A 12,246-nucleotide genomic window follows, 5' to 3' on the forward strand; every position below is an offset into this window, starting at 1 on the left:
ATTATTGCTTTGAAAGTAACAAAATCATCAACATAAGAACATCACTTTTCTCTAATGGAGGACATGCTCTACAATAAAGTACAGAATAACTTTTCCTAGTAGAGGAGGAGGAACAAAACTAAACGTTTTAACTATTGCTAGCATAATTGTCATGTTTAATACAATTTTTACTTTAACTTAATGTGTAACTTGGAGTATGAAACCTGATCATCTCCATGAACGTCTCCCCGTACATTTTATAGTTCACTGGGATGCAGTCAAGAAAGACACTTGGACTAGTACGTGTTTGTCAATTCATAGGTGAAAACCCTGGTCCCTAAACTAAGAAAATTTGACCAAAGGAAAGGCAGGGATCATGATTTTCCCTTCCTCTATAGTCCCCTGACTGAAACATTTCCCCTCTCATTAGACCTGCTCAACATGACTCTGGAGGCGAATCTCCCAGGGGTGAATGTGTGTAACTAGAACCTAGTTAGAACTAGTGTGTAACAATAAGAGTGCATGTTGTGAAAATCCTCTCCAGCGTGAAAAAAGTAGTGGTAGGCTAATTGGAAAAACCACTGAGTCTTGCCCATCAGCTGTAAGGTGTCTCCGGTGTGGTGGATCCTGGACAGAGCTGCCTGGCAGGGACCGGACAGCACTCAGAGCTCAGGGAGGATGACAGGAAGTGGACACGACAAGCCAAGTCGTCCAGGAAATCCTTTTGTAGCTTTGTTATTGCGTGAGAAAGCACAACGGGCAGAGACTGCACACTGAGAAGGAGGGAATCCAGTTTCTCTTCCAGAGCTACGATCCTCCTGTCCAGCTCCTCGCTCCGATGCTGCAGCTCCGACACCAGGTCATACATCATGTTCTGAGTCTGAAAACAGTGAGGCGGACAAATCACACAACTGACTTTATAGTAGGCTATGTTGCAGTTGCTTGAGGAGAGGTCACAATAGGCCCTGAAGATGTTTTTGGATGGCATAATTTGTCGCATTAGAATTAAGACATTTGTTGCATTTATAGTAGAGCTGTTGACCCCTGGTGGGTCCAGACCAAAATGAAAAGATACACTATGTGACAAATGTGCCCTCCATCTTACAGTGGACATCGGTCTTGTTTGGGGCACCTCAATGGGGCCGGGACTTTTCAGCCAACAGTGGCCTCACAGTGAACCCAGTGAGCTTGTTTGTGGAGGGAGACTGTGTCTATTGTGTAGTAGGCCTATGGGTAAAGTAACCTCCTAAAAGGATGGTAAAGTGATGAAGTGAAGTGCAATGGAAATATGATGGCATGAAATAACAGACAGTATCCTCTAGTTTAAATGTTTTTATAGATTCTTATGTATAATTAGCTAACAAGGTTTTTTTTTTTCACTTGAAAGGTACAGACCTTGGCAAGGTCAGCAACTGTATTGGCCTGGTCAGTCAGTTTCCTTTGCTCCATTTTGACTCTTCGCAATCTATGATTGAAAACCAGAAACCAAAGGAAAAATTAAATGTTGAGCACAGTTTGTCCTAGTAACAACTCAAGACTGTCTTAACCTACATAAATAAAACAAATAAAAATCTCTCCCAATATAGCCTACGTTCTTTAAAGTGTGGTGGTGCACTCCCTGGTGTGTACCTACTCGTGGATGGCTTGTAGGAATTTACGCTGATGGTGGCGTACTTGGGCACGGTCAATTTTCTTGACTAGCTTGGTGTTTTTGTAGATGAGCCACGTCTCCCTCAGGACATTCGCAGCCGTGTTTTTTATCTGGAGGAGAAATGTCACACAGATGAGACGACAGAGGACTAGAATTTACATGGCACAGGCAATATTTGTGTCCTGCACTTTGTCTTATCTCCACTGTAAAACTGGAGACATACTCCCCATGCTTTATTCTTTGTCTGCAAAATATTATGTAATAACTTTATACTTGTATCCTTTTTTGTATACTTATATAGATATAGATACAGATAGGTATGCTTATATATTTATTGAGCCCCTCTATTTATGGAGCACTTTCTGTGTTTTTGTAGAGCCATGCTTGCAATTTCAATCTGTTGCGCATCTTTGATGTTTCTGCAGAATGACAACACAGAGTATCTCAAATCTTTAGTCTTGACATACAGTGTAAGGCAAATCCTAAACTTACCCAGTGAGGTCAAAAAAGACAAAATTGTGTTTCATTTCTGCACTGTTAATTTTGATAAATACTGTGAATTATATTTGCATGGTTGTGAAGTGACCTTTTTGTAGAGTTGGGTATCCATCATGAAATTATGGACATGCTTCTCAGCTCTGGTGAGTTCTGACTTCCTTGCAACAACGGCAACAACCAAAGCTGTACAGCCCGCTCCCTGAAGTGAAAAGCAGTGATTAGTGATATTGTGGCATTCTGTAGCTTAATAAAGAGCACTATGAAAGCAATTTCAAAACAAACAGGCTTTATACAGTGAGATTGTTGTAAAAGTAAAGTTTTCAAGTTCCAATTTGAAACTGAAGATTGAATGACCATCATTTGATTATCTTTGTCCATACAGTTTTCTTTAATTGTATGCAAACTCAATATTGATGATTAATTTTAAGGCTAAAAGCTGTGTTGTTGTACATTATTTGTCCAGTTGGTTGATATGCTGTTGTCGTTTTCTTTTCTTTCTTTTTTTTTTTTTTTTTTTTTTTTTTACAGATTTTCCCCTTCCTGTATGGAGGTATTGTATCATCATATGTCTCACCATAATGCCTGTTAACAGGCAAACTCCTTTTCCACAGTATGTATGAGGGACCATGTCTCCATAGCCGATCGATAGGAAGGTGATGGAGATTAACCACATTGCTCCAAGAAAGGTACTGGTTACTTCCTGTGCATCGTGATACCTGGTAAGACACGGATGCAACAGCAATTTATGTAAAAACAAAGAGAAGCTGTGTCACACCAAAAAAGATGGAGTATTCATGATGGTTGGTGTCTTAAATTAATAACTGTCATTTAAATTAGGCGTTATTTACACAAACTACTGATGATAGTGAAGTTATTCAAATGGTCACTGAGGACAGAAAAGAAAGAGTGAGAAGTTCAATAGTCTTTGCTGATACCTCTCACATACACGCACAGTCCACGCAGCAATGATCCAACAGGACACACTGAAAACCAGCAGGACAGTGCCAGGGCAAATGGTCATCAGAGTCTTCATCACAAAACGAGTGTCAAAGTTGATTTTGTTGAGTGCCCCGATACTGCGGGAGGAAGCATCTGTGAATAGTTTGCTGTGAAGCAGCATGACCCGGCCAATGAGGTAGAGGCGCAGGAACATGGGCACGGAGAGAATGATGTCGACGTCAGCATCCGCTACTGAAGCTGTGTAGCTGAAGGCCAGTCGAGCCGTCCAGGTGAATATGTACTGGCCCGGGATTGGATGGATGGCACAAACCAGGAGCTCAAACACAACAAAGAGAATCCGCTCTAAGGTCATAGCAATCCTCCAATCGTCTGCCCCGTTGTCCACCATGAAAAGCTGTAGAAGAAGAGATCAGAACAAACAATGTAAAGTAGCTGATGATGTAACATTTGAGAACATTTGAGCTATAATTTTATTGTAGGTCAAAGTTGAGTTTATACATGTTTGCAAGATGAATCAAATAATAAGGTTACCGATCATAAAAAGACCATGGGTTTTTTACTAAAATGGGTTTCTATTCATTCATCTACCCACCTGGATTTCCCTTGCATGGTACATCACAATGAGTCCTAGAAGTATAGCAGTAGAAAGGCTGATCAGGCCTTTCAGTACATATGAATATATGGATTCCTGTGAACAATAGAAACAAAAACATGAGCGTGGAGAGAGCAGTCTGTTGTAAAGAAGTGACCACAGTAAAAAAAAAAAAACAATGGGAATGTAGCCCTGACACATTCATATTCATGTTGGTCAGTTTGTCAGTAGCTAGCGAGTGTTGACTTTTCTTGGCCGCATTGTCAGAACACAATACAAAGATACCTAAAATGAGTCTGAAGAGGACTACCTTGTCGTAATATCCCCTTGAAAGCTCTGTCTCAATCACCATGACAATAATGCCAAACATCCCACAGACCAATGCATAGTCACTCAATTGTTTGCGCTTCCCAAAGAGAGCTCTTCTTTGACCCAGGCGGTAGCTAATGTCCTTCGTCTTCTTCTGAGGTACGCAGCCTTCCTCCCTGGTCAGGTTTTCACTGTTGGCTTTACTGGAGTCTTCTCTAATGACTTTGGAGAAAGCATCTTCGAGGATGGCACTGTGAAGAAGCTGAAGAGGCTGTTGGCTTGAGTGAAGATCTCCGAGACTGGATATTATGGTGCCATGGCTGCTCAGAGGTCGCACTGCATCCCCGTTTACCGTGTCACTAGTCTCTAAGTTGTCAGACTGTAGGGGACTGTGTTTGAGGAAGGAGAGTTTCGATCCACTGAGCTGCTGAGAGTCAGTCTGCAAGCAAGACAGTCAGTACATATTATTTAAAAAATAATACATATTTACAAGACGTTGTCTTATACAAATTTATAAGACAACATGCCTGAGAGAAACTATAAACAGTATATCAACAGAAACAGGGCTATCCAATAAAGACACTGATTGCTCCAGTAGAGAAATGAAAAAAACAAAAAACAAATCCAGTACCTGGCTGTGTCGCTGTCTAGTTCTCTCGTCACTTAAATCCTGGTTCTCAAGCGAACTATACTGGCTGAACGAGAAGGACTGGACACTTCTGTTACTGGCTGGTGTCGACGACCTCTTCACCCTCGGAGTACTGCTCGCAGGGTTGTACGGGAGGTGACGACACTTGACAGCAACCGAGGGTTCCCCGGACGACTTGCAGGCTTCATCGCCAGTCATGGAGCTGTGAGAGTCTTGCTTTTGCCGTTGCTGAACTAACAGCGGTTCTTTGCCGAATAGCTCTCTCCAGTTCACGTCTGCGCTGACGGCAGGTTGAGGCCATTGGGGAAGCTTCTGATTTGTCTCGGCACATTCGACAGAGTTCAGCGGGATGTTGAACAGATTTGTACGGATTGCTTGGATGCTGTCCTTGGGTTTAAAATGATTGCAAGAGTGCTGCTGCGAAAGCTCTTTCCGACCTTCTTGGTCAGCGCCCTGAGGCATGAAATTATCTTGTGGATGGTTTGTGGCAAGTTTGGAAGGGTCCCTATGGTTGGTTTGCTGCGGTAAAACCTGGCAAGAGGTTGAACCTTGGGTGCTTTGAGAGAACGACTGGTTGTACGGTAAAGATGAAAGGTTCTTCTTGTGTGCAACTCTGGGCAGGCAGTCTTTCACTGCACTATGTTTTGATTGTGAGTGAAAAGTAGAAGCTTCAGAGTGCTGGTGTGCATCAGGACAGGTACAACCACATCTGTCGCTGTGGTTCGGATCTCCTACATTGGTCCCTGCCCTTTCTGCTGAAGGTGAACCATCTCCTACTCTGCTAACCTGGCCACAAAGCAGCAGCCAGTCCTGATCGCTCAGCTGTGATAAGGTTAGGTTTTGGGATTTTAACGGCGACATCTGGGCTGAAACTCTTGGAGGGCTGATTCCATTCGCTCTTTCGTGGGGTGAAGATGAAACGCAGCACAGACTCGTCTCTTGTGGGGCTGAAGATGCTTCAACTGAGGTTCCAGCGTATCGATCATGCTTCCCATCGGGGGTCTTTGTCGGAGGGGGTGGACCTCCCGCGGTGCAGTGCTCCCGATCACTGTCGTGGAAGACTTCGCCTGTTGAGTCAAGACGTCGTGTTGCGTTCGTGGGTTTCACCAGAATCAGCCTCATGGCATCACTGCAGAGCTGAAATGAGATCACAAACAGATCCTGTCATTGGAAAAAGATTGCGAGGAGAATTACATGCAAAAAAAATGTTTGAATCACGGTTGCAGCGAGACCAGTATAAAAAAAACAACTCCTTTTCATTTTTTACTTAGCTCAGAAAACAACAAGAAACAAATGTCATTTCAAAATAAGTCTTTTAAAACTATTTCGCCTCCATAATGGCCACGTTTCACAATCAAAAACAGCAAATATTGCACACACTTGTGTTTACACAGAGTATTCATTCAAAGCAAAACCATCATTGTTTCAAAAGCAATGATTTGGTGAGTCTGAAATGCTCAGCTGGTAATGAATGTGAATTACTCTGTCAAAAGCAGATGGGCCCCCCTCTAATGTTTCTGTTTTGTGCATAGAAATCAGAAACACTCAGAGAAAATTACACAGATCAGTTTCACTCATCATTTAACGAGGACAGAGAAAAGGAATCCATAATGAGTGTCATTGCTCTTAAGTCTTAAATTACTACCAACAAGTGTTCGGGGAGTGAAAAGTATGTTGTGTAGATTAAAAAAAAGGAAAAAACATTTTGTAACAAATATAATGTTGTAGCTTTTAAAGTTGTGTTTTTTGTTTGTTTTTGTTTTTTTACATTACATTCAAAAAAGTTCAAAACTAATACACATGTGATTATATGATAATTTATAGAAAAGCATTGTAAGCTAAGTCCTCCCTCATTGATCATTCAACTGCTGCAACTCACTAAATTGTAACATTTCTGCAAGAAAAGCACTGATTTATTGTTTGAATTGACAGATGTACATGTACTGACACCGCATGAAGGTGGGAAAATCATCATCTTGCGCATAAAGACATGAGCCATCACTCTAATAGTTTATCTCAATGTGTTTTTAGAACTTGATTATCATTTCACATTGGTGAAAAATAGTAATTAACCTAATGATTCTACTGCAATTCAATGCATCAGTTTGTACAAAATTATCTTTACAATGACTGAAAATGAATCCCAGAGGAAAATCTTACCTTCTTCTGCCATATGTTGTTTTCTCCAAACTTTAAGAAGCAGGTCACAGATAGGAAGTGCTTGCTGTTTACAGAACAGAGGTGGTAAGAAAAACCGCCTAAGTGGGTGGTGGACAGCGGCTTGCCTCCTCCCAGTACGAGCACTTGATAAAGGAGCTTTGGAGACGCTTTCCTTTGAAAGTAATGATTAGAATTCAACATGAAGAAAGAAAAGGGCAGCAGCAGCTGGCCTGGAAAAGGGTTGCCATGCAAATGGACAGAGAGTGGGAGGGTGCAGCCACAGGTTAGGATGCAGGAAAACAAAAACCTGTAACATCAGACCAGGGTGTTAAGGCGGAACATCACACGTATGAGCTCAAAGAAATCCCTGTAAAGTGGGTGTGATTGGTTGGTAGCGGAAAGAAAGGGAAATGGTTGCTCTCAATACAAAATGGAAAATAAAAGGTCAGTTGAACTTGTCATTAAAGCTCTGTATTTCAAAGGTCTTCACAGGGTCTCTTATCTCCTCCGCCACAAGAGCCTGGCTGGACAAAAGTGTCTATTTTAAAATCTGGTTCTGAATGAATCAATCCAGTGAGGGCAAGGCCTCATCAGACGTGTCCCAGAAGATCTAACAGTGTAATTGCAAGAGAAATTTTGCGGCAACTGCATGAAAAGAAACATTTAAACACACCAATTCAGGCATCAGGAGTGCTGTTGTTTACTTGACCAACTACTTACCAACGTTTTTTTTGTTACTGTTCCAAAATAAAAACCTGCAAACATGACACAGATCTGGTGCCTGACAATGTGAATGTATGTTGCACTAAAAACAGCTTGCTTGTTTTTCTGTACAGCCAAAAATTAGGGCAGTGATCCAGCAATCAATTTTGTTTTGATTGTTTTTTTTTCACTGGCTACACATTTTTCTTGCATGAGAGCGCTGTTGTGTGTTGAGCCCCATTTCCCAAACACAACGGAAGCTAAATTATATTCGTTACTACATTGTTTTAACATCCTCTATCTTTATATAACTTATAATTAGACTGTTTTGCCCTGTTTTCTCTGTGCCTGCTGTCTCTCCACCTGGCATCACACAAACTTACAAAGCCTGCAGCCTGCTGCCTCAGCAGCTCAGTACATCAATGTTGCTGCGCTGGAGAAAACCTTTGTGACCAGCAGTGACCAGTGGGTCACAGTCCAAAACAATCAGAAAGGTATTCCCCATGAGAAGTTTCATTTTGTTGCTACAAATAACTGCATTCAAGTTGTGTTGTTTTGTTCCTATCAAGAGACATTTCTTCACATAGCAGTTATAAGTCTGTCTTATTTTACAGATTTGTGACTATTGGCTCAAACAAAAGTTGCATCCACAGCAGTAACAGAGCTCTTAATAATGATCTGATCATAACCTTGTTTAATCCCAACTTCAATCTCACCAGCCCACCAGTTTTGAGAAAGGATAGGAATTAAAAGCAATGGTTGGCTAAAGGCCAAGGCGCCTGGTGGAGGAGATAAGGGAGGCCAGTCAGCTACTGTTTGACGTCTGGAGATGTTTTTTTTGTTGTTGTTTTTTTCTTCTTCTAGCCCTAACCCTTACAAAGAGAACACATTGATCTATGGTAAGGATGTGAAGTCCTCATGCCCATTTTAGATTGTTTTACTATACCATAAATACATATTTTTGAGCAGATGTCCACCTGTAAAAGCAGCTCTTTTTCTTCATCTTTCCAGTTGGTGCAGACCGGTTATAAAGCAATAAAGTGACAACTTCTGCTTTTAAAGTAGCTACACCAGTACTCTTGACAGTATTTGATGTTAATAGTTCTCCTCCACATTTACATTTTACAGGAAGCCAGATTCAATCCAAAAACTAATCCAGGCTGAGGACAATAACTTCAACTACTGGAGGGGAATCTATCAGCTCAGTATTTTATCTGAAAACACACTTGTGTCAACACTTTTAACTTCAGCCTCTACCGTTAACGTTGCCTGTTATATGACGCAATAGCACAAGTAGATTTGCAAAACCCGACCTATGTGGAAGAGATCTGGCTGTTCCCTTATTATTCGTCTGCTATCAGGGCAAAAACACTCTGCTTGTTCACAGTCTTTTCAGGCAGCGCTGTTGTATGTCCCCTGTGTGATTGCACAATCCATACCTGCATCAAAAACTCACCATTTTTAGAGTGTAGGTTGCTAGTTCGGAGGTTGTTGTAAAAAGCAGAGGAAACTGCTGTCTGCAGTAGCAAGCTTACAGTATACCCACAGCCTACACCCAGTGAGTCAGACTACAGTACAAGCAAGTCTCATTTTATGTTTGCTGCAATTAACAAACTTTTGTCAAGACCAGTGTGCCTCTTTGACACATAACTGATGGACATGACAACATAAATATAGATAGATATTTGATCTCTGTTCCGACTTCCATTGAACTAAATGTTGTCCTTTAAAATTGTCATGTGTAACCCATTGAGTATATTTTGACAGAATATGCATATCTATGCTCTGAGTTAATACAGAGCCAGACTAATAATATTTAAGCAAAGAAATAGATAAATCACAAAAGTAAATCAAAATGTGAGTAATTTCCAGCCACAGATATTTTAAATTTACCATAAACAACTTCCCACGTTGAAAAGTTGAGTTTGACCTCCATCATCTTAACAATAACAGTACGCAATGAATTTAGGTATGTGCCTGCTAACAAGGAAGGAGTCTTGCAACAAAAGGTGTTGATGATCGAGGGGTGAACTTTAATAAGTTACTCTCAAAACATCGGATCTCCCACCTCCCCGGAAGTGCTTAAAAAAAAGGTCTTAATTAAATTCATTAGATGTTAAGATGCCTCATGAGAGGCCATGTGCACAGACACGATGATCAGTTGTGATGCTGTTTGGTGGTTGGGGCGGGGGGGTGGGTGAGCTTCTCCTTGCAAGTGAATGGAACAATAAAGTAGAGTCCTCTAGTGCTGGGGAGATCGTTTCTGAGCAGGAAGCGGTGAAGTTCTCGTCAGCAACGCCCTTCATTTTTAGATGAAATTACTCAATTTTTCCTAATGAAAATCCAATGAATCAATCTTCCTGTTTTCAAATGGTGTTAATCGGAGTGCATTCACTTTGTGTTGTAGTTGGAAAAGCGTTGGTTCAGGGGGTTTTCTGGTGACTTCATCCACTCCTTTTTCAACTGTTGCTTCAGCTGGGACAATCTCATGTTGGGGTTCTCCTTTTTTAGGAGCGGCATGTTGACCTCCTCGTAGGCAAGAAACGCTGCTTTCATCCTCCGCTCTGGGTGGCGATCCAGGTCCTCAGGCCCCGTGCTAGGAGACAGGGACACAGGGTTGAGTAAATTGTGTTTACTCTACCCAATTCATATCTGGTGTTTCATTTAAATCAACAGTGCAAACAAACAGCTGGTACCTAAGCACAGCAATGGCATCCTCTATTGTTCTGGCCTCCTCTGTTCCTTCCTCAGGAATAATTCTGTTCACGTTCTCCTCCAGTGGAGTCTCCAGGTGGCTCTTTTCTGTGGGGAACATTCATTCAAAACACGTCAAAGGTTAAATCATAGTGTAAGGCAATTTGCAGTCTGATTTTATATGATTTCCACTGAGGGTGCGTTTTTATTCTAACCATCAAACGTTAATCAACATCTTCACCCAGAACCTCACCTTTCGGTTTGAGCTCCTCCCCTTGCTGCAGTTGCTCATTCAGAAGCGTCTCCTCGATCTGAGCACGAGTCATTTTTCCTGCGGCTGCAGCCGCAGCCTCCCTTTGAGCTCTGCCTTTAATCCTGGCATTCTCCTCATCCAGGAGTCGCTGGTTTTCTTTTTTCCTCTCCAGGAGTTCCACTCTCTTCTTCTCCTTGTCATCCTGCAGAAATATGTCTTGTCAGGTTGACAGCTCTTTTCTTTCTTTCCAAGTACGACCATTTTATCAGCTATTCTGCTGTTTTCATTTCTGTGTTTGTACAGATATTATGAATTAAGCCACACCAATAAAACTGGCATCAAATCAGAATACTCACCAGGATATGCACCACAAAATACTCATGAAATTATATATTTTTTAAAACAATACCCATCTGGAGAGACACCTCACCTTTCTCTGCTCTTTTTTGAGAACATGTTTGTCAGTTTCCTGCCACATAGCATCTTCTTCCTCCTTCTTCTTTCGGGCGTCTGCCACTGCCTTAGCCTCAGCCTTGCGGGCTCTGGCTGTGGCCGCCTTGGTGTTCTCGCTCTGGAACTTCTTTGGCATCCCAACAGCTGCTATTCAGCTGAGAAAGACAAGATTGAAAGGAGACTTCTCAGGAATACTGCCCAATAATGACCAAGCTCATTTCATCATTAGAATGAACTAAAGCTGAAACATTTTTTTTAACAAACTAGTAAAAAAAATGGTTTCAAGCTTCTCTTTCATATCTTTTGAACTTTAACTCAAACAAAACACAAGGCATCCGAAGGTAGGTTCTGCGAAGTTGCCATTGGTATATTTCTGTCCACTATTGTGACAATTCAAAGGTCACATGATTGTCAGAAAAAAACATCAATGAGATCAATCGATGATGAAACTAAGCATTAATTGCATTTCAAGTAAGTAAAATGCCTCCAGTGATTCAAAACCCTACCTTTAATTTGCCAAAGTAGTGTTTCTCTCCCACACATAACTTACATACCAACTGTTCAAAACCGAGTGTTTACATCATGAGATATTTATCTAAATTAATTCCGCATAACGTTATGAATAAAAAACAATTATTGCTGTGCTACATAGCTACCATGACTGGGGATCTAGAGTTAGAAATGGGAGTTCGCAAACAAATAGACGAAGAAAACACAGCCACAGAGGAGGTTAACTTTATCAAACCTGAATCTGTAAAGCTACACAAACGGCTGCAGCTCTGCTTGTCAGTTGTGTTAGCTAGTTAGCTTTAGCTGCCTGGTGTTAGCCTGGTAAACAAGGCAGATTCGCCTTTCAACGAGCTACATATTCCCCTATTTAGGTCCGCCGATTTTTAGCGAAGATTAGGACGATCACAATTCACACATGTCGTAGCATAAACATGGTTTCATACCAGTAGGAGAGGAAAAACAGGTCGTAAATAGACGACTGTTGTTCCGAAGAGGCATCTGCCACCTCCTCTCTGAAACCACCGCGCACTGCGATGACGTAACGAGTCTGATGCAGGTCTGATGGAGTAACGTTACTGTGATACATCTTAAAATCTTACACAAAATTTACCCTTGTAATGCATTCCTATCTAAGTTTATGGATGTGAACAGTAAATGTGTCTTCTGTGATGTAGAGGAATCTATCGCTCATGTATTTTACGAATGTTGTGTTGTGCATGATTTTTGGATTGACCTGAGAAATCATTTTTCTAACTTTCTTAGTGTCTCATACCTGTTCACCAAAAGAGATGTTCTTTGTTATTTTTCTCATAACAACAAGTCTGTTGAATTCATTA

The 12,246-nt window shown here is 41.3% G+C and overlaps 2 protein-coding genes across 2 annotated transcripts; both read right to left on the minus strand.

Moving 5' to 3' along the window:
- Positions 1-574: 574 nt before the first annotated feature.
- kcnn1b (potassium intermediate/small conductance calcium-activated channel, subfamily N, member 1b) lies at positions 575-5,760 on the minus strand (the record flags this gene model as incomplete). The annotated part of the gene is made up of 9 exons (XM_083970133.1): positions 575-859; positions 1,375-1,444; positions 1,613-1,740; positions 2,217-2,327; positions 2,703-2,844; positions 3,064-3,482; positions 3,681-3,776; positions 3,991-4,428; positions 4,621-5,760. 9 exons carry the CDS (start codon positions 5,758-5,760, stop codon positions 575-577), a joined length of 2,829 nt encoding a protein of 942 aa, XP_083826259.1.
- A 3,765-nt stretch (positions 5,761-9,525) lies between these two features.
- ccdc124 (coiled-coil domain containing 124) lies at positions 9,526-11,948 on the minus strand. The gene is made up of 5 exons (XM_083970848.1): positions 11,854-11,948; positions 10,878-11,055; positions 10,448-10,649; positions 10,197-10,302; positions 9,526-10,096 (listed from the first exon to the last, which is right to left on the minus strand). Exons 2-5 carry the CDS (start codon positions 11,034-11,036, stop codon positions 9,892-9,894), a joined length of 672 nt encoding a protein of 223 aa, XP_083826974.1. The 5' UTR covers positions 11,037-11,055; positions 11,854-11,948; the 3' UTR covers positions 9,526-9,891.
- Positions 11,949-12,246: the final 298 nt, after the last annotated feature.

The sequence above is a fragment of the Trachurus trachurus genome, assembly GCF_905171665.1.
Source record: "Trachurus trachurus genome assembly, chromosome: 4".
Lineage (NCBI taxonomy): Eukaryota > Metazoa > Chordata > Actinopteri > Carangiformes > Carangidae > Trachurus > Trachurus trachurus.

What these genes read in the sequence shown, in the direction of transcription:
- ccdc124 (XM_083970848.1), bottom strand. Translation starts at nt 11,036, where the DNA reads ATGCCAAAGAAGTTCCAGAGCGAGAACACCAAGGCGGCCACAGCCAGA. An exon ending in TCAAAAAAGAGCAGAGAAAG is followed by an intron (nt 10,650 to 10,877) that starts GTGAGGTGTCTC and finishes ATATTTCTGCAG; the next exon opens with GATGACAAGGAGAAGAAGAG. An exon ending in GGAGGAGCTCAAACCGAAAG is followed by an intron (nt 10,303 to 10,447) that starts GTGAGGTTCTGG and finishes TGTTCCCCACAG; the next exon opens with AAAAGAGCCACCTGGAGACT.